Source organism: Schistocerca piceifrons, chromosome 4 (genome assembly GCF_021461385.2).
Source record: "Schistocerca piceifrons isolate TAMUIC-IGC-003096 chromosome 4, iqSchPice1.1, whole genome shotgun sequence".
Taxonomy (NCBI): domain Eukaryota; kingdom Metazoa; phylum Arthropoda; class Insecta; order Orthoptera; family Acrididae; genus Schistocerca; species Schistocerca piceifrons.
Window position 1 is genome coordinate 665,273,166 of NC_060141.1, and position 22,177 is coordinate 665,295,342.

The following is a 22,177-nucleotide window of genomic DNA, read 5'->3' on the forward strand; positions in this document are numbered from 1 at the left end:
TTTTTTTGTAAAATGTGTCAGATAAAAAGCGAAGGAAGAGACTATAAAAAAGATGACCAACGAAACTCAGATGTACGACTTTTTGAAAGGTGGGTTAACAGGTCTTTAAATTTGCAATAAATAAATGGTAGGTGTTGGATCGTGGCTAGTCGTCGAATATGGGTTGTCTAGGAATCCTGATTCATCGGGTCGCGAGACAACAATTCAAGCAAATCCTACTAATCAGTTTTATTACGGAAAGTAAATGACAGTACTTAAGTTTGAGAACTACATGGATGTGTCTCAAAGGAAGGGCGATATCCGGAATAAACAAGCTTCTTCAGTATATTACCAATTCTAATACAAGTGAAGTAATACTGTTAACGCTTCTATTCAGGTCTCTAGTTTTGAGGCTTCTGTAGAACTGGGCCGCCACCAGTCGGGCGCGGCGCTTGTGTTCTCTTCACGTAGAGGCCACTACTGTCACGTTGTCGTCCTGGAGAGGGTCACCTTGCTATTGACTGACTCTTCACAGGCCTCGCTGCGCTCTCGTTCCCGACTGGTGTGCCGGCGCTTGACTTAACGCCGTAACGGTAGGAATGAACGATGTCTGTACAAAAGTGGTGACAACACGAAAAGAGACCTCGACAAAGAAGTCAGTGTTTAAAAAGGAGCCTGAGGGGTGGGATTTCAACCATCAGGTACTTGAGGTCACCAGTACAGAGTCCTAACACAAGGACAGAGAGTCTACATAGACTACCAGTCGCAATCTATGAAATACTGTACAGTAGTAAATCAGTGTTTCAAATGTTGTGACCTTCTACATACGACTAAAACCTGCAGAAAGGCCTACGTTATGTGTGCAAACGTGGTACCCAAGGACACAAGCGCAATGAGTGCACGTTCACCGAGGCTTACGACTGCATACCCTGCAAATACAGACGCCGTGTGCCGTGTTCGCAGCGATTAAAAAGGAGGTGATTGTCAAACCTACAAACAACCTCACGATCAACTCCTGGACAGCATAGACTAAGGTCAGACATGGTCAGAGTTATAACCATAGAGAGTGTACCACAGACAGCAATGGAGTGACGACTGCATGGCGATGGCAGCAATTGAGTGACGACTGCATGGCGATGGGATGGAGGTAGCTATCCAGCAGAAAGGTCCGCCTGTCTGTCATGGCGACACCACCTCCCCCTCTCTCACCACCCTGACCAAAGAGCGTCGCATTCGCTCTCCCGGGGACCGGGATCGGGAAATGGAGCAGTGTCCAGAGATACAAGATGCTGATGTTATGTCACTGGTTAGCACCAACAAAGAGTCGTTAGAAAGCCATGACTGCGGCAACTAATGTAATAGGACAGTAGTCAGCCATAGAGAAAACCCTGAGGTCATGCTAATCGATCGACAGATCTACCTGATTCTGATGTTGCAGGATTATGGCTTGAGTACCCTAAACGTCAATGATATTAGCAACTAAATAAGATTAAAAATGGTTAAATAGATGTTGCAGGCAACGGACGAGGACACTTTGTTCCTACAGGAGGCAGAGTGCTTTGTGGAATACGACATTTATAGTTCCGCTGGTGACAAAGCTGATGTCGCCACAGCCATTGCTTTAGGGCAGAGAGAAGCGGCGGAGGGTGTGACCTACTTACCATCCACCCTCAGTGTTGCGCTTACTGCACGGGAGGTCCGCTTGGTGAAGGTGCCGTCTGGATCTATGAACAGACGTGAGAGGGAAGCCTTTTATACGACAGATGTAACAAATCTCTCAGGAGGACGTATGGAGCATTACATTGTCGGTTGCGAATACAGACTTGGTTGTTTGACAGGTGCTACAAATACTGGTCCCGGAATTTGCTCTTCACACCTGAGAACTGAAACATGTACATCACGAGCCATTCGTCTAGTTGCTTAGAGAGAATCTATTTGACGCGTGGGCTATGTGCGGAAACGTTTGGTGCTGAGGTGTGACCAATGGCCATTACAGTCCGCCGAGCTTACATGTGCACCAAGACTCTACCAAAATAGATGACACGGCGCAGCAGAAGCCCTCTGGAGTTTATTGTCACTCAATTACGGGAGGACGACTGTTCCCAGCAGTGGCATCAGTGCCCTCTACATCACAGAGTATACGATTCGACACCTATGCTGTGGCTCCGCCGTGTAAAGCCCTTTATATGACGGGCTCTCGCCGGCCAGCGTGGCCGAGCGGTTCTAGGTGCTACATTCTGGAACCGCGCGACCGCTACGGTCGCAGGTTCGAATACTACTTCGGGCATGGATGTGTGTGGTGTCCTTAGGTTAGTTGGGTTTAAGTAGTTCTAAGTTCTAGAGGACTGATGACCTCAGAAGTTAAGTCCCATAGTGCTCAGAGCCATTTGAACCATTTGAACGACGGGCTTTCCTCAGATATGGCCGCAAAAAGTTAGAATGTCACCGGGCGACCACCGAATTTTCGAATTTTACTTCACGGCTCTGCAGCAGCTGGCAACGCATCCTCCATTCCCAGGACGGCAGACAGCTGTTCGCCGTATAAAGGCTCAACTGCTGTGACCCAAGACTAATAAGATAGAAGGAGTCAAGGTATTTGACAGAATGCTCGATGGGCTACCCACCGAACGACCATGTTACACTACGTCGTTAGAAAAATGCTGAAACGTCGTGGAGTACTCGTTAGGGAAGCAAACGGACGAAAGTATAAGGATCACTTCACAGAGAGACATTGCATGTGCTTTTACCGAACATAATCATAGTTGCGGTGCGGAGGACCTATTGAACAGAACAGGAGGTGGCGCACGTACTTCGCAACATGCCAGCGGATGACCGCTCACTGAAGCGGACGATCTGTTGGTGGAAGTTACGCTTGAAGATTTGGAGCTGCCTAGAAGTGCGGTACTTCTAGCAAGTCATTCGGACGAGATGGGTTCGCGATTGACTTCCACCGAACCTTCTCCTCTCATGGCACCGAAGATATACAACGAACTGCTGACGATTATGTTCTACATCTCTTCCGAGTTCACGGAGAGTATATAATGTGGTACCTTGATGCACGCCAACCACAAAACGACCCCTGACTATGTTGAACGCCGATTACAAGATCTTACACCGATCCTTCTGGTCCGCGTCCACTCTGTGGTACCAGACAGGACGGACAAGATGCATTTCGATCAAACGTTCGCACCAGAAGCAGCAACGTACACACTGCGCTGCGGGCGTATAACAATGGCATAACACCGATGTTAGCCTCCAGATTGCGAGGCGCTATGGTGGAAACATATCCCTACGAAGCCTTCGACCGGATGGACCACATTTTTCTTGTTGGCATCATGGAACGGATGGAAATCCCCAGTTCGTTGACTTGATTATGAAGTTGTTTCATCAAACGAATTTTAGAGTTTCTCGTGCTTTCGTTGAACAGATCCAAATTCGGCGTTCGGTGAAGCAGAATTGCCCTCTGTCTCCCATTCTGTCTACAAGCGCTCTCGAGTCAGCACTAAATGGACTCATGGACTCCGATGACGCCACCTTTTGATACCGTGCGTACGCCGACGGACGTCGTTCTACTCGCTAAATTCGGAGACGAAATCTGCGAGCCGCTGGGATGGTTTCAGCAGTAGAGGGCAGCGGCAGAAAGCGTCATTAACTTGCGGAATATCCTTTACATGGATATGGTTAAGGGGCTGCGACCAAGTTCCCCATCCTAAACGTTTGGGAGTGGTTTTTCATGGGAACACCAGAAATGTACAGTGGCAGATAATTATAGAAGGTTACTACGACAGATTCGTGCTTTAGTACAGCAACATGTCCTGCGTGCCACGGACATGCTGCAGACACTGCCGTACGTTAACGTCTATTTGACATCAGAAGTAGATTACCTGGCACACTTACTGCTCTTGTCTTGATGTTGGTTGGTTGAACTGGGGGAGGGGACCGAACAGGGCGGTCATCGGTCCCATCAGATTAGGGAAGGATGCAGAAGTATGTCTTCCATGCCCATTCAAAGGAACCATCTCGGAGTTTTCCCGAAGAGATTTAGGGAAATCACATAAAAACTAAATCAGGGTTGCCGGACGCGGGTTTGAGCCGTCGTCCTTCCGAATGCTAGTCCAGTTTGCTAACCACTGCCCCACCTCGCTCGGTGTGTGTCGATGTTACAATCAGTCTTCGGACATTGGGGTCTAGCTTCCTATTCAAAATCCGATACTACGCATTGACGCTGCCACGTGGAAAAGGAGGCATCGCACTTGTCCGTGTGAGGAACAGGGCATGGGCGATACGTCTTGGTATAATGCATCGATTATGGAGGAGTGAGTGAGTCACTTTAATGGCCATAGTGATAGACGAAGTCGCCGCCATCGATTGGCCCACCGGCTAACGTCGGCCACATTACGCAGCCGCTCGATCACGTCCGGGCTTTGTTGACTATAGACACGTACGGGAGGAGTTGCCGGTGACTAGGCAGCTCAGAACGAAGAATGTTCATCACTGCTTTCTACGAAACCACTCACGTAACGTGGTTGAACAGAAATACCAGGTGATGCGGTGGAGGAACGACTTTTCATATTGCGGTTCGGACTCTGTGGTACATTGTGGAGAACGGCAAATTCCCGAACCGTTAACGACTGCAGGCCATTCATCAGGCAGACAGGCCTCTATGCCTCCACTGTACGGTCACCGTCTTCGTCGAACATCGTTTGGTTTGTGTCACAGCGACTGAGTGTTGGCTTTTAACGAGAAAAGTCTTAGCCCTGTTGTTAACTACTGCGCACACAGCAATTACTGCCGCCGCCCTACTCTTCATGCAAGAAAGCTATCTCCCCGCTACCAGGACACGCGCAGTGAATTGGATAAAGGCACGGTAACACGTTATCTTTATCGAGAAGGTGATACGGTTCTCCTATAATTTTTGTATATACTACAGTAGGGGCATACGATCCTACAGCGACACAACAATACGGAACAAGTTTCCGCAATCATTTAAAAACGTTACTCGCAGGCCCTTTAGTTAGATGGAGTGTTCTAGGTGCCCAACGAGGAGTATGAAGATAATGTTCAGTCAGAAGGCTACATTCACGCCTGAGGTAATCAGGGGACGATGTTACTGTTTATCGAGAAGACAATGTGGATTGATCCACTGGTTCGGTGCAGGGCATTCCGACATAAGAAAGCAAAGTATGCCTCGTTTCTTCACCTTTTTGATTCTTGGAAGGTACGTTTGTAACTAAATAATTTATTATACGTAAAAGATACTGATATAGCATTCCTTGGCCGCAATTTTTAAAAAAAAGCGGAGTGCAATCTCTTCGAGCAAGAATCAAAAGGTCATGGGTCTCGAGTTCGAACATGAGCACTCTTAAATTTTGAATAAAAGTCATCAGCGCTGGTGACCGAAGGCTTCCGGCATAAGAAGTCACCCTTGTTCTCCATAATATAAGAGGTCGTAGGAACAGGTTCAGGGCACTCTCCTGCCCTTGAGGTGGTAAACTGATCCTAAAAGGCGCCAAAATCGGCAATAATTAAAAGGCCGGATATCCTAGAAGGTAATGGAACCTACTGCATTAAGGACACGTTATATATGCAGGACATGTGGTCCAGAGCTGAAAAAGCGCCATGACAGTCTTTCAATTGGCAAAAGATTCCAGATTTCCGGGACGCGGTTTCTACGAGGAAGGTCACCAAGAGAAAAGGATGAAATAACCAACCACGGGATACACTTTTGGGAGCCGGGGTGTGGAATGTCGAAATCTGAGAACAGTGGGGAATCTAGAAAATCTGAGGAGGGTAATGCAAAGGGTTAATAATCGAGATACGGGGGGTGACGAGGAGGAGGGGAGGTGGGTCGGGGGGGGGGGGGGTAATCACTGAAGTGAAATGGAAGGAATACAAGGATTTCTGGTCGGACGATCATAGGGTAATGTCAACAGTAGCGAGAAATGGTGTAACGAGAGTAGGATTCGTTATGAATAGGAAAGTGGAGATACTGTGAACTGATCAGTGATAGGGTTGTTCTCATCAGATTAGAAAGCACACCAAACTCCACAACTACGGCTCAGGTTTACGTAGAAAGATGAAGAGATAGAGAATGTATATGACAATATTGACTGCGTAAAGCAGTATGCAAAGAGAGATGATAATTCACTAGTCGTGGTGAATGGAACGCGGTTACAGAAGAAGAAATAGAGGAAAATATGAGCTTGGTACTGGGAACAACAGAGGAGAATGTCGAGTTCTGCAAAAAATTTCAGGTGGTAACAGCGAGTACCCTGTTTAAGACTTGCAAGAGGAGGAGGTTTACTTGGAAAATTGTATGAAGAGATCGGAAAATTCCAGCTGGATTATATAGTGGTCAGACAGACATTCAGAAATCAGATATTGAGCTGTAAGGCACACCAGTAGCAGATGTAAGCTCAGATCAAAATTTATTAATGGTGAGGAGTAGTCTGCCGTATAAGAGAATCGCCCAGAAGAATCAGTGCTTAAGGAAATGGGATGCTCAAATACTAACGAATGATGAGACGCGTTTAAAGTTCGCTAACAGTCTGGACACTGCGATAAGGAGTACCAGAGCGGGCAGTTGAAGGGGAATGGACATCTCCAAAATGCACTGTCACCTGTCTTGGACAAGCAGACAAAGATACAAGGAAGGTAGCTGCGAGGAAACATTAACAGAAGAAGTAAATTGATCGACGCAAGAAGGAAATACAGAAAGAGTCTGGGAATGATAGAGACACAGCAATATAAATTAGGGTTAGATAAATAAGAGATTAAATAAGTAGGAAGTGTAGGACAGCTAAGTCGAAATGGCCACATGACAAATGAGAGAAAATCAAAAGATAAACGATCGTTGGGAGTACTGACTCATTGCACAGAAAAGTCTAAACAAACTTCGCTGAAATGAAAAGCAAAGGTGATAACTTTAAGAGTCGACTAGGAATATACATGCAGAGGAAACGCCGATAGGTAGAAAGAGTACATTGCAGGACTGTAAGAGAAGGAGGACTTGCCTGAAGACGTGACAGAAGAAGAAGCTGCAGTCGCACAGAAGAATTAGTGTATCTAGTATTAGCGACAATTTAAAAGGTCTCTGGAAAGTTTGAGATTAGAAGGGACAGACAACGTTCCAATGGAATTTCTAAAATCATTTTCATGAGTGGCACCATAACAACTATTGAAGTTGGTGCGTAGAATCTTTGAGAATGGCGACGTACCATCAGACGTTCAGAAAAAACTCACCCAAAAAGTTCCAAAGATAGCAGGGGCAGATAGCTGCAACAACAATGGCCCAATCAGCTGAACAGCGTATGCATGCAAACTGCTGATTTACAGAAAATTGATGATTTGTGTGGTGACAATCAGTTTGGTTTCAAGAAGGGTAAGCTAATCACAGAGGCAGTTCAGACCACGTGATTGATAGGGGAATCAAGAGTGATGAAAAATGAAGACATATTCATTGGATGTCTATTTAGGAAAAGCATTCTACAATGTAAAATGGTGCAAGATTTTCAAAGGTTTGAAAAAATAGGGGTCAACTATAGGGAAAGACGTGGAATATATATTACGTACAAGAATCTAGAGAGAACGATAAGATAGGAAGCCCATTAACGAAGTTCTTAAATTAAAGAGTGTAAGACAGAATACAGTCTTTCTCTCCTAGAGTTCAATCTATACCTCGAAGGAGCGATGACGGAGATAAAAGAAAGGTTCAAGAGTGGGAAGAATATTGGGGGTGATAGGATATAAATGATTTGCTGCTGACATTCCTTTCGACAGTGAAAGTGAACAATTACAGCGTGCGTTGAATGGAATGAACAGACTAAGTGTAATATGATGAGAAGAAGCATAAATAACAGTAGCGTGAAGCCTCATATGAAAAATATTGGTCACAAAATTAATGAATTCTGCTACTTTAGAGGCAAAATAACCGATTACAGTCCATACCAGAAGGACAAAAAAATGTTCAAATGCGTGTGAAATCTTATGAGACTTAACTGCCAAGGTCATCAGTTCCTAAGCATACACACTACTTAACCTAAATTACCCTAAGGAGAAAGACACACGCACCCATACCCGAGGGAGGACTCGAACCTCCGCCGGGACCAGCACCACAGTCCATGACTGCAGCGCCCCAGACCGCTCGGTTAATCCCGCGCGGCCCAGAACGACATAACAAGTAGACTAACACAAGCAAAGAGTGCATTCGAAACCAAGAGAAGCTGAAAATTAGTTGGACCAGACATATAAGGAATGAGGAAATTCTCCACAGAATTGGCGAAGAGAGCAACGTATGGAAAACCCAAACAGGAAGAAGGGACAGGATTAAGACATGAGGGAATAACTTCGATGGTACTAGAGCGAACTAGAGGGAACTGTAGAGGGTAAAAGTCTGTAGAGGAATATAGAGATTCATGTAACAAATGGCTGACGACGTAGAGTGTGGTGTAGAGTGAAACTCCAAGGCTGAGATGAAAAGGTTAGCGCGAGAGCGGAATTCGTGGTGGGCTGAATCAAACCAGGCAGAAAACCGATAAAAAAAGACGTCTACTGCCGGCCGATTAGGTGAATGTATGTTACCTGTTTATAGTTTTGTACTAGAACTTTCTGCGTTGATTGTTTCCTATTTTGGAAAGACTCCTTTCTTTCCAATTTGATTCATAAATATGTTGCAGGAAGAAAAATCAAGTGGTAACACATACATTTCTTTAAATTCAATCCAACGTAATGCACAGATAAATTTCAGTTATCGAGTCACGTTCAGGCTTTTCCCCGTGCTATGACTGTGATGTGACTGCTTTGCTGCGTGACTGCTTTAGTCCCACACTTCCCGGATGATACGGAAGGAAATCTCTTTTGTCGGTTCCAATAGTTAGAGAAGCTGGTTACTTGAACCAGCATGTTATTCTTTAATAGCTGTATTTACTCAATAGCCAACGACCTTGCCGCAGTAGTAACACCGGTTCCCGTCATACCACCGAAGTTAAGCGCTGTCGGGCTTGGATAGAACTTCGATGGTCGACCGGTCGGTCTTCCGAGTGCTATTGGCAAGCAGGGTGCACGCAGCCCTTGTGAGGCAGATTGGGGAGCTACTTGACTGAGAAGTAGCGGCTCCGGTCACGAAAACTGACATCGGCCGGGAGAGCAGTGTGGTGACTACATAACCCTTCATATCCGCATCCAGTGATGCCTATATGCTGAGGATGACACGGCGGTCGGTCAGTCCCATTAAGGTCTTTATTGGCCTGTTCAGACGAACTCAATGACAAAAACATGTATATATCTAATGTGGCTGAATGGGAATAATACAGCTCTAACAGTGCAGCAGTTAAGAGAGTGGAGACACATTTGTTAAAATGTTTATGTAATTTCATGTTTATGTAGTTTCACTTAGAAAGATAAAAAAGTATCGGTGAAACATTTACGCTCTATGTTTTCGGTTGGCAAACTTTACACAGCTCGCTAACGTCGCATATCTTTTCGGTGAAATACGAGTGTAGTGTTACTGCAGCTCGCGTACACCTTTCAGTGAAGACCACAGAAGGGTATTTTGTTGGCAGTCGTCCGTGCGTGCCCTGGGTCGGCCTTCATATCGGAAATACAGTCCGGAAACCTCCACGTGAGGCCATCCTTCATCCGTCTGAATAAATGTAAATCCGATATCGCCGAAACCGGGCGGTATCGCGGAATGGTCACAGCGGTACGACAACTTTTTGAAAGCGCTACTGTTGCTGAAACTTATTGATGCTTTTTCAGACACTTAATATGGAACACTCGGGTGTAGAAAGACCCTGTATTTTACATACTTTACGTAACAATTTCAGATATTCAGCTTCGATTACTCTTCTCACGCAGATACATACCATCGCTGAACTTCTGCACTTTCTCTCGCAAAAGACGTTCCGCCGCATTAAAATCTTGGATCTTGTTTCTGTACGTCGACGTTATACTTCACATGTCACTGTACGTAGATTCACTACTCTGAGCCGGGTTCGATTCCCGGCGGGGTCGGGGATTTTCTCTGTCTCGTGGTGGCTGGGTGTTGTGTGCTGTCCTTAGGTTAGTTAGGTTTATGTAGTTCTAAGTTCTAGGGGACTGATGACCATAGATGTTAAGTCCCATAGTGCTCAGAGCCATTTGAACTACTCTAAGAATAATGGTTTGAAGGACAGGTAGTGGTGATGAAGGAAGTAAGAAGAAATTCTGTGTAGATAATGATTATCAAAGAATCTCCTTTGTGAACCTAAGTCGCTGAGTAAAGCAGCAATTTTAATTGTGCTGTCACAGGCCATCGGACGTTCTCGTGTAGCCCTTTTTTATTTAAAAAAGTCTATTATAATATATTTAGATATTTACTTGCTCATGATAACAAGAGACAACAGACTCAACAAAATTTACCTTAGGAACAATAGCTTCATAGCGAATATTTTTCTGACTTAGAAGCTATAATTGGTTTATATGAAAGACACTACTGGCCGTTAAAATTTATACACAAAGAAGAAATGCAGATGATAAACGGGTATTCATTGGACAAATATATTACACTAGAACTGACATGTGATTATATTTTCACGCAATTTGGGTCCATAGACCCTGCGAAATCAGTACCCAGAACAGCCGACTCCTACCGTAATAATGGCCTTGATACGCCTAGGCATTGAGTCAAACAGAGCTTGGATGGCGTGCACAGGTACAGCTGCCCATGCAGCTTCAACAGGACACCACTACTCATCAAGAGTAGTGACTGGCGCATTGTGACGAGCCAGTTGCTCGGCCACCATGGACCAGACGTTTTCAATTGGTGATCGATCTGGAAAACGTGCTGTTCAGGGCAGCAGTCGAACATTTTCTGTATCCAGAAAGGCTCGTACAAGACCTGCAACATGCGGTCGTGCATTATCGTGCTGAAATATAGGGTTTCGCAGTGATCGAATGAAGGGTAGAGCCACGGGTTGTAACACATCTGAAATGTAACGTGCACTGTTCAAAGTGCCGTCAATGCGAACAAGAGCTGGCCGAGGCGTGTAACCAGTGCCATCCCAAGCATCAAGCCCGGTGATACGCCAGTATGGCGATGACGAATACACACTTCCAATGTGCGTTCACCACGATGTCGCCAAACACGGATGCGACCATCATCATGCTGTAAGCAGAACCTGGATTCATCCCAAATAATGATTTGCCATTCGTGCACCCAGGTTCGTCGTTGAGTACACCATCGCAGGCGCTCCTGTCTGTGATGCAGCGTCAAGGGTAACTGCAGCCATGGTCTTCGAGCAGATAGCCCATGGTGCTGCAAACGTCGTCGAAATGTTCTTGAAGGGTAACTGCAGCCATGGTCTTCGAGCAGATAGCCCATGGTGCTGCAAACGTCGTCGAAATGTTCGTGCAGATGGTTGTTGTCTTGCAAAGGCCCCATATATTGTCAGGGATCGAGACGTGGCTGCACGATCCGTTACAGCCATGCGGCTAAGATGCCTGTCATCTCGACTGCTAGTGATACGAGGCCGTTGGGATCCAGCACGGCGTTCCGTATTACCCTCCTGAACCCTCCGATTCCATATTCTACTATCAGTCATTGGATCTCGACCAACGCGAGCAGCAATGTGGCGATACGATAAACCGCAATCGCGATAGGTCACAATCCGATCTTTATCAAAGTCGGAAACGTGATGGTACGCATTTCTCCTCTTTAAACGAGGCATCACAACAACGTTTCACCACGCAACGCCCGTCAACTGCTGATTGTGTATGAGAAATTAGTTGGCAACTTTCCTCATGTCAGGACGTTCTAGGTGTTGCCATCAGCGCCAACCTTATGTGAATGCTCTGAAAAGCTAATCATTTGCATATCACAGCATCTTCTTCCTGTCGGTTAAATTTCGCGTCTGTAGCACGTCATCTTCGTGGTGTAGTAATTTTAAGGCCAGTAGTGTAATTGTATCAAAAAATTGTAAAACTGAACAAATATTGTAATTAATTTTATTAAGTACCTTTATCATATTGCCAAAAGTATGACATGTTACACCATGCTACTCCGTTTAAGCATTTTATACGAGGGCTATTCAGAAAGTAGGGGACGTTTTGGCATTAAAAAAAGCTAAGTACAAACATACATTTTATTTTATACATCTGAAAGAGCGACTGTCATACTACTTTTCCACATAGTCACCAAACACATTGATGCACTTATCATAGAGATGGACAAGCTTTGAAAGACATTCGTCGTAAAATTCTGCCACCTGAGACTTTAGCCAGTGAGTCACGCTCGTCTGGAGTTCCGCGTCGTCATCAAAGCGCTACGTTGGAAGCCAGTTCTTCATCTTGGGAAACAAGTGGAAATCGCTTGGTGCAAGATCGGAGTTGTAGGGCGGATGAGGAAAAATTTCCCATTTGAACGAATTGCCGTGTGAGGCCGGGCATTGCGTGCAAAAATAAAATTTTGGAGGTCGGCTTTCCTCTGCGTTTGTTCTGAACTGCTCTTTTAAGGTTGTGCAAAGTTTGTCAGTACCGGACAAAATTCGTGGTTGCTCCACGTTCGAGGTAAGTGATTTGTGAAAGGTATAGGTTATTGTTAGTCAGGGCCATTCTTTTGTAGGGATTATTGAAAGTCAGATTGCGTTGCGCTAAAAAAATATTGTGTGTCAGTTTAAACACAGTCATGTATAATTTTTCTAAGGGGACGTTTCATATGTCGACCCTTAGCCGAGGATACCCCACAAAAATCTTCGTTACTCGAACTACTGCAATACAGCGAGCGCCGCTACTGCCAGCTAAATAAAAGATTCAAACTACGGAAGGCACTAACTACTGATAGGCATAGTTAGCAAATGAAAGATTTTAATAGAGAACAAACAATGTATTTACCGTAATAGTCATAATATATATAGCAGTTCATGACATCCAGTCTTACAAATTTCAAAACTCCGTCATCTCTCTTCCCACATCCACCACTGCTGGCGGCTCACCTCCAACTGAGCAACGCTACGCGCTGCTAACATCCATCTGCCCAACACTACAATGGCAGACAACAATGCAAACCAGCCACAGACTGCACACAGCACAGCCAGTGATTTTCATACAGAGGTGGCGTTACCAATAAAAAAACCTAAACAGCCTACTTACACACTTAGCACAGTTCATAATAAATTTCTACAGGTTTTAGGTTTTTTGCCAACAAAAACCGTACCACAGACTGCACCTCGCAACTGGCGGGATTTAAGATTTTAGCGCACATTTCAAATTCGAATATCGAAGAAACCAGACGCGCAGAGACTTCCCCGCTGTCACGGATGGATGCCGACTGAGCTCCGAGCACGAGCATACCAAAATATACGCGAACAGCGAGCACCTAGCGGCGTCAGTCGGAATCGCTCCCTGCTTTCTGAATAGCCCTCGTATGTTATCATGTACGTTGTAAACATTTTAGTAGTTTTGCAAAAATGATCGTTGCTCGACAGACTTGCCACTTAATCAGTGAGAGTGGAAGAAGGTAGTAAATGGCTGTAAGACGAATGTTAAAATGTTGAGGTAGCAATGGGACTTAGACAGATTAACTTGTGGAAGTGTCGGAGCGGACAAACATCAGAAACAATGATTTTCATAGTTTCGAACGTCGAATATTTTTGATAATTACCTCACTGACAAAACCTTGCAGCTGCAGTCAAGCTAATATTACGATGCTGACTCAGAAGAATGCCACACTTTACATTTCAATGTATGCAGTTCAACGGAAAACTTAATGCTGAATTCCTGGATGATAACGCGTGAAGAGCTTCCCGATCACAATAACATCAGCAACAATTATTACAAACAAAATATTTATGAAATTTTCTCTTCTGAGAGAGAATGGTTATTTACTACATCCTGAGGTGAACTTCGTACTTTTAAGCTTTCCTTATTGAAAGATTTTGCTGCGTAAGTTCGAAATTGTGACATCAATTCCGACTCGGGCAACGGGCGAGTGTTTTAAACATGGCATGCATCACTCGCGGTTAATTCATGACGGAATCGATCGAATTCACCTATGTATACACTGTGTTTCTTTATTATCTGAAAATATGACCTATCTAGATCTCTTGATTGAAGCATGTGAATCGGTTATTTGAGAAACCACGTCTGTCTACTACCAACAGTTTTTGAAAGAACTGGAAAGAAACTGTCTACACCTTATGTCATTTGGTCTTTTGACGTAATGTTTATCTAGTGAACTCAGAAAATTCTTTGTAACAGATCTGCTTTATTTCTTTTAAATTAACTTTTCATATAATTATATTTATGAAGCACTATTTGGCACGTCTATTAAAACTTAAGGCAGCAAATGTTAAAACCAACAACTATTCGCCGAGGAAATCGTTCAACGAAGTTAGTTTTACGGGTCGTGTCGAAAGTACTTACTTGTGTTCTTCTCCAGATTGTCTTTCTTCCACGGTTTTTCCTTTGCAATTTTCATACTGTATGCCTTTAACTCGAGCTCTTTCTAATTAATCACGCTTATGCTCCACTTGCTTCTGCCCTCTATTTCATTTTTTTAACTTCAACACCCATGCTCTTGCTCCAAGAGGAATTACAATACCACCTTACTATCAGTGGGAAAACATTGTTAACAGCGTTGGTGGTTCATATAGTTGTCGTCAGAATTTTTAATCGAGCAAAGATACTTGTCCTGTACGTATGTGATTTCTGAAAGTTCACAGCAGTATCAAGAGTCGGGCAATACTGTTTAAACGAAGCAGAGAAGCATGATTCCTCTCGAGATTTTAAGCTCATCGGTACCATCCGACCGCCGTGTCATCCTTAGCTGAGGATGCGGATTGGAGGGGCGTGTGGTCTGCACACCGCTTTCCCTATCGAAATGTTAAGGTATATCTATTACTATCGCATATAAAATGAGGTAACGACGTTACCGCTCAACTAATCAATACGGTCACTGCCCCTATTCATACATTAAACTGTGTCTGAACCTTAATACGGCTAGAACGTTGTAACCCTGAACTAAAAAAGTTGTTAGGAAGCCGAAATCAAAACCCAATGAAAAGATAGCCGGCTAATAAATGCTACTGCTCACAGTTAACTAAGGAATCATTATTTCTTTTAAAGCGGATGTGTCGCTTATGACAGTAACGCTGTTCATCCTAAAATTCCATGCATTTCTACCCTCATGCAGCTGATTTGGAAATATGCAAAGTTATCGTCGATAAGTGCCTCATGTCATTGGTTTTTGGTATCATATGAAACCAGTCAAAAAACTTCATATATCAAATATATTTTTTTAAGTTTTAAGATATAAGTTGGTATATCATCTTTTTCCGGTCTTCACAAAGAATTTTTCACAAATACTATTGTTAACATTTTTATGGGAGATTCGCACTCATCTTTTGGTAAAAAAAAGTTACTCCAGTTTCCTAAAAACTACATTTTATTGAGGCGGAAAGGACATCTCGAGATAGCATGTTTCGCCGCCATGTGGCTTTTGATTTTCTACTACATATCCTACGAAGTATACTAATTGACATAGATGTTATGGATTTTTTGTGACATTAGGCCTCATTTTAAGAACAGTAGACCCCTGTGACGTGAAGAACGAAAAGAAAACCTTCAGGCTAATTAGCGGCATTGATTGCTCATAACTGACACAAAAGGTAATTCGAGTTAGTTGCCACACGAATTACAGAAACTTCCCTCGGTTCGTCTGAGGAAAGCGAACAGTAATAATTAGTATGACGAGGGTATGTACGAATGAAACCGACGAACGGATGTGCTTGCTCTAGCGTTCGTCGAAATAAATGTCGGGGTAGAACAATAGTGCCGTCTGTAATTTGTTCGCCCATTACAGAGTGTGGAATTTCTGTACGGTGATTATTTCAGCCACTTAGTCGCCATTAACGAATTTTGTCCCAGGCGGCCACTGGCGGAGAATTACGCCGCCATCGCTCATGTGTGTGTGTGTGTAAGAGAGAGTGCGTGTGAGTTTGTGCGTCTGGATTCGAAGCTGTTTCCGGTCGACATTCGACCCTAAAAGGCGCGGCGTAGCGGTCCGTGGCCCACTGCTGGCGCAACAACCAGGTGTCAATAATTACCCAGAACGTGAAATACGGCACGCCGGCATAAACATGGGGGATATTAAATTACAATGTAATCTCCAGCGCCTGCACAGAACACCCCCACTGCGTAAACACAAGGGCTGCCGTAATGCACGTTCGCCCAGTCGAAAATATATGGCTGTGTGTGGGTAGTAATTCTTCCTCCTGGACGTGATCCGAGGCATTATTCTTTTTTTATCGCATGCGTACCGTTCCTGTCTATTTCAAGATATCCATTCGAGAAAACATAGGCACCTCTCATTGTTATTACGTGTCGGTGTGTACAGACACGTAATGTAGACAACTTCACAAGGGAAGACCGTTAAAAAAAGCACCCGTAGTTAAATATCATTTCGTTTCAAATTCTTGTCTACATTTAGAATATTGCAAGTCTAACTCTTGTTCCCTAATGTATGTCATACACACGTTATCCTACAAAATTATCAAAGGTACATATACACGGTGTCCCAAAATAATGTGTACACTTTTGAAACTGAACATCTCTTTAATTAAAGGAAACAGAAATGCCATTTTTGTGGATAATTATTAATTACTAAGAACGAAAACAAAACTTTCCTTTGTTCCAGGATTGTAAACGTATTGTTATTGTTAGCTCAACGGAACTGAGTGCTAAAATGTTACTGGAAAACAGAGAATGTGAGTGAGGTACGATGATGGAGGGCTGAATTTGGAACACCATCACCACCAAGGGTAACAAGAGCCGGCCAGTGTCGCCGTGCGGTTCTAGGCGCTTCAGTCTGGAACCGCGTGACCGCTACGGTCGCAGGTTCGAGTCCTGCCTCGGGCATCGATGTGTGTGATGTCCTTAGCTTAGTTAGGTTTAATTAGTTCTAAGTTCTAGGCGACTGATGACCGCATAAGTTAAGTCGCATAGTGCTCAGAACCATTTTGAACAACTGCAAGAATCTGAGACAAGTTTGACATCAGAGAAACAGTACAAAGATTTGAAGAAGGGACATTTAGGAAGGAAGAGACGTTCAGCAGACAATGAAAGGGTTCATGCAGTGATCCAGGCATACACAAAATCCCGAATAAATCTGCAAGGCAGTGCTCTCATGAGATTGGCACCTGCAAACGCAGTGTTCATAGAATTCAGTGGACTCAGAAATTGAAGCCTTAAATTCAAAGACTTTTCATTGCTCTTAAACAGTGAATTTTGTGAGTGATTCATTAACAGATGCGCAGAAGAGCAACATTTCCATTGACAGATGAAGTGACCTTTAAACTTAATGAAACAATTAACTGCCATAAGTGCATGTACGGGGCCAGTGAGAACCCCTACATAGCAGAGGAAAGACATGTTAATCTACCAGGAGTATGAGTCTAGCGTGGTCTGTCTTGTGGAAAGTTAATTGGACTGTACTACTTTGAAAACACGGTCACAGGTGACTCTTATTTATAAATGTTGCGCATGATAACTCCTGGTCTTAATGACTATTTTGAAAATGAACATTATTGCTTTCAGCAGGGTGGTGCACCACATTACTTTCACATTGATGTGAGGGTATTTGTCAGTCGTACATTCCCTGCAAAATGGATAGGACAAAGAGAGAGAGGAGAGTTTCCAGCTTGAGCCCCTAATTTAATCCCTCTAGACTTCTGTCTGTGGGGTGCTCTCAAGAACACAGTTTACACTGCGAGACCGCAAACACTGGATGATGTTAGAGAACAAATTGAGGAGGCCTGTTATGCTATTCCATTAGGAACAATACAGTTGGCATGTCACTCTGTTTTAAGTCATTGTCAATGATGAATTGCAGCTGAAGGAGGCCACTTTGAATATTTTCGACCTTTAGTTGGGCCTTAAAATACATCACAAACATTGTACTGTATTTCTATTTCATTTAATTAAAGAGATATTCACTTTCAAAAAGTGTATACATTATTTTGGTGCACCCTGTATTCATGAAAATTTCTATATTTCTCCGGTTTGGATTGTACAATAGCGTGTACAGAAATGGTCCGTAATAACGTATTGCCACTAATTTGCATTTATGTACTTGTGTTGTAAACCAAATACAACATGATAATCCAGACAACCGCGATAGTGCCACGTTTTGGAAGTACATGGTAGTCGTTGTATTCGCAACAGTTGTGACAGTTGTCAGCTGGTGGTGAACATAAACACTTGTAATCGGCGCTCATAGTTTCATTAATCTTTGTACATAGCACTTTCACACTTCACATGCCAATGTATAGTGATCTTTATGGTAGTGGCAAGTGCATAAGCATTGTGAAGAGACTTGCAACACTGATGGGCAATATACTGTAACAATTTTAAAGCATAATGTAGGTTACAATTCCATAGGTTATAAACAAGGCAGTTTATGAGGTTGTAATATCATGGTAGTAAAATATTTTCCTATTACGTTCTGTTCGCTTTCTTGAGGATCCGATGATGACAGCACAACTGTTTAGAAACTGGTCGTTATACAAAACGCTTTTTCAGCGCTCTTGGTTTCTGTTATCTTACACTGTAGAAACCCCCCCCCCCTGACAATGCCAGGAATATATATATAGATACGAATCGGTCGTCACAATTGCGCTTTGCCCCGAAGTCATTTACGTATTACTAAGTTCTTTGTGAGATTTTGAAATTTTAGAGAAAACAGCAAGTCGTTTAACACGTTTAATATATCTATAATTATAGAGCAATATGTACGAAATATGTATCAGTTTCTTACTGACGAGTTATTCAGTTACATGCGCATCGATCTACATTTTCCTGCAGCGAATTTTGATGTAACCTTGTGTGTAGGAACGTTTGTTGCTAACTGTAATGTGGCCTTCCGCTTATACTTTCATCCGGATGCTTGTTAGAATAGTGGCGGACTGACGTCTGTTTCCTGCATCTACATCAACACATTTCTTTTCTCAAGCTAGTTGACGTTGTATGTGCATCACTACCCCTCTGCCCCTTCTGCCCCCTCTCCCCCTTCTGCCCCCTCTCCCTACCACAACCTCTGACGGTATTGTGTTGTTGAATACAGTGGTTCATGTCAGATCATCAAAGTAGTGAAACGCCGGGCCTGGCTAGTATTTGGACGGGTAACCACTCGGGAGTATCCACCACCACATAAACAGATGGCCACGACGCGCTCTCTTATATTACTGTAATCCGATACAGGAGGCTTGGTCAATAATTTCTTTTTTCATAAGACATACTATTTCAAGATTTTGTCACAGTACCTTTTGAAAGGTTATTCTGTGGAAATTATACTGTGCTTTGGCAAAAGAAGCAAACTTTAACCTGTCAACAAAAGAAATGTAGACGTCGCTCTTAACTGATGACGCATCTTCAGAGAAGAAAAGTTTAACATCTCAGACCAAAATAAAACCCCAATTCTTTTGCAGTTGGGGCAGAATCGTACAACCCATCGTATTTTTAATAATGAGCAGCTGCGACTGAAACTTATCTAAGTATTTTCTTTCTGTTCTTCATCAGATAAATATAAATAATTCACAGCAAATACTGTACCATCTTGTCGTTCCTATGCGCTTTCAGAGTGAAATGCTTAACGTCTTCAACATAATTATCTCTGATGTGTTGAAAGTTAAATTATAGGTATGTGTATATATAGAAAGAAACTGGTATGGCCATGCCAATTGAAATAAAGTGTTTGAAATACAGTGTTTAAAACAGGCAGAATGGCGTTGCAGTCGGCAACGCCTATGTAGGACAACAAGTGTCTGGCGCAGTTGTTAGATCGGTTAGTGCTGCTACAACGGCAAATTCTCAACATTTAACTGAGTTTGAACGTGGTGTTATAAACGGTGCACGGTAGATCGGACACAGCATCTCAGAAATAGCGATAAAGTGGGGATTTTCGAGTACGATCATTTTGCGAGTGTACCGTGGATATCAGAAATCTGGCAAAACATCAAATTTCCGACATCGCCGCGACCTGAAAAAAATCCTGCAACACAGTGCCAAAGACGTCTGAAGAGAATAACTCAACGCAACGGAAGTGCAACCCGTCCGCAAATTGCTGCAGATCTCAATGCTGGGTCATCAACAAGTGTCAGTGTCCGATCCATTCAACGAAACGCAGCGATATGGGCTTTCGGAGTCGGAGACCCAGTCGTGTACCCTTGATGACTGCATGACACAAAGTTTTACGCCTCTCCTGGTCCCGTCCACACCGACAATGGACTGCTGATGACTGGAAACATGTTGCCTGGTCGGACGACTCTCGTTTCAAATTATATCGAGCGAATGGACGTGTACGGGTAAGAAGACAACCTCATGAATCGATGTACCCAGCATGTCAGCTGGGAGCTGTTCAAGCTGGTTGTAATTCTAACATTTCCTGTTTAAATTTCCTATTTTCCTCTTCACTCTTTCTAAAACATTCCTCTCTTTCTGTGCCAGATATTCATCTCTCCCTTTATCACGTGTCACCATTTCAAGTCTAAATGCCTTATCTCTTTCTGCTTGACGTGAATCACGTTCTTACATACGGGACATAAAATTGAACAACACGTTCATATCAAAGATCTGCATGGAAGAAACATTCGCCAACCCAGAAGTATCTCTTTGATCATGAATTACTGTCACTTGAGCTTCCTCGACATCCGGAATTTTTTTCTCTCTCATATTCGGAAGTCGCAAACACTTTCGGGTCATCCATTATTTCTCTTGGTTCATTATCTGTGGAAGAGAAAGAATGTTCTCTATAGTTTGACTTATTTCCTCTACCGATTCTTTTCTGATTTCAGGTTTGTCATTTTCGTGTTCTAATTTACCCTCTCTTGTCCTCTTTGACATTTTTAAACGTTATACCAATTAACAATTTAATAAATCTCTCTGCACACTCAGTACGAAATTGTCTTTCTGGTTGTACACACAATGTTACACATGTACATCTACATCTACGTCTACATCTACATCCGTACTCCACAATCTACCACACGGTGCGTGGCGGAGGGTACCTCGTACCACAACTAGCATCTTTTCTCCCTGTTCCACTCCCAAACAGATCGAGGGAATAATGACTGCCTATATGCCTCTGTACGAGCCCTAATCTCTCTTGTCTTTGTGGTCTTTCCGCGAAATATAAGTTGGTTGCAGTAAAATTGCACTGCAGTCAGCCTCAAATGCTAGTTCTCTACATTTCCTCAGTAGCGATTCACGAAAAGAACGCCTCCTTTCCTCCAGAGACTCCAACCCAAGTTCCTGAAGCATTTCCGTAACACTCGCGTGATGATCAAACCTACCAGTAACAAATCTAGCAGCCCGCCTCTGAATTTCTTCTATGTCCTCCCTCAATCCGACCTGATAAGGATCCCAAACGCTCGAGCAGTACTCAAGAATAGTTCATATTAGTGTTTTATAAGCGGTCTCCTTTACAGATGAACCACATCTTCCCAAAATTCTACCAATGAAACGAAGACGACTATCCGCCTTCCCCACAACTGCCATTACATGCTTGTCCCACTTCATATGGCTCTGCAATGTTACGCCCAAATATTTAAACGACGTGACTACGTCAAGCGCTACAGTACTAATGAAGTATTCAAACATTACGGGATTCTTTTTCCTACTCATCTGCATTAATTTACATTTATCTATGTTTAGAGTTAGCTGCCATTCTTTACACCAATCACAAATCCTGTCCAAGTCATCTTGTATCCTCCTACAGTCACTCAACGACGGCACCTTCCCGTACACCACATCATCATCAGCAAACAGCCACACATTGCCATCCACACTATCCAAGAGGTCTTTTATGAAGATAGAAAACAACAGCGGACCTACCACACTTCCCTGGGGCACTCTAGATGATACCCTCACCTCCGATGAACACTCACCATCAAGGACAACGTACTGGGTTCTATTACATATTTGGGAACCAACCCCATATGCTCGTAACTTATTTAGGAGTGCAGTGGGGCACCGAGCCAAACGCTTTCCGGAAGTCAAGGAATATGGCATCCGTCTGAAACCCTTCATCCATGCTTCGCAAGATATCATGTGAAAAAGGACGAGTTGGGTTTCGCAGGAGCGATGCTTTCTAAAGCCGTGCTGATGCATGGACAGCAACTTCTGTCTCAAGGAAATTCATTATATTCGAACTGAGAATATGTTCGAGAAT

The 22,177-nt window shown here is 43.5% G+C and overlaps 1 protein-coding gene across 1 annotated transcript in view; it reads left to right on the forward strand.

The window, feature by feature from the left end:
- The window catches only part of LOC124796101 (nectin-2-like), a 339,111-nt gene that overhangs the window by 42,526 nt on the left and 274,408 nt on the right, over positions 1–22,177 (forward strand). The window contains exon 2 of the mRNA XM_047260188.1: positions 1,496–1,715. Within this exon, the coding sequence (XP_047116144.1) occupies positions 1,496–1,715 (220 nt within the window). The remainder of the gene's footprint in view (positions 1–1,495; positions 1,716–22,177) is intronic.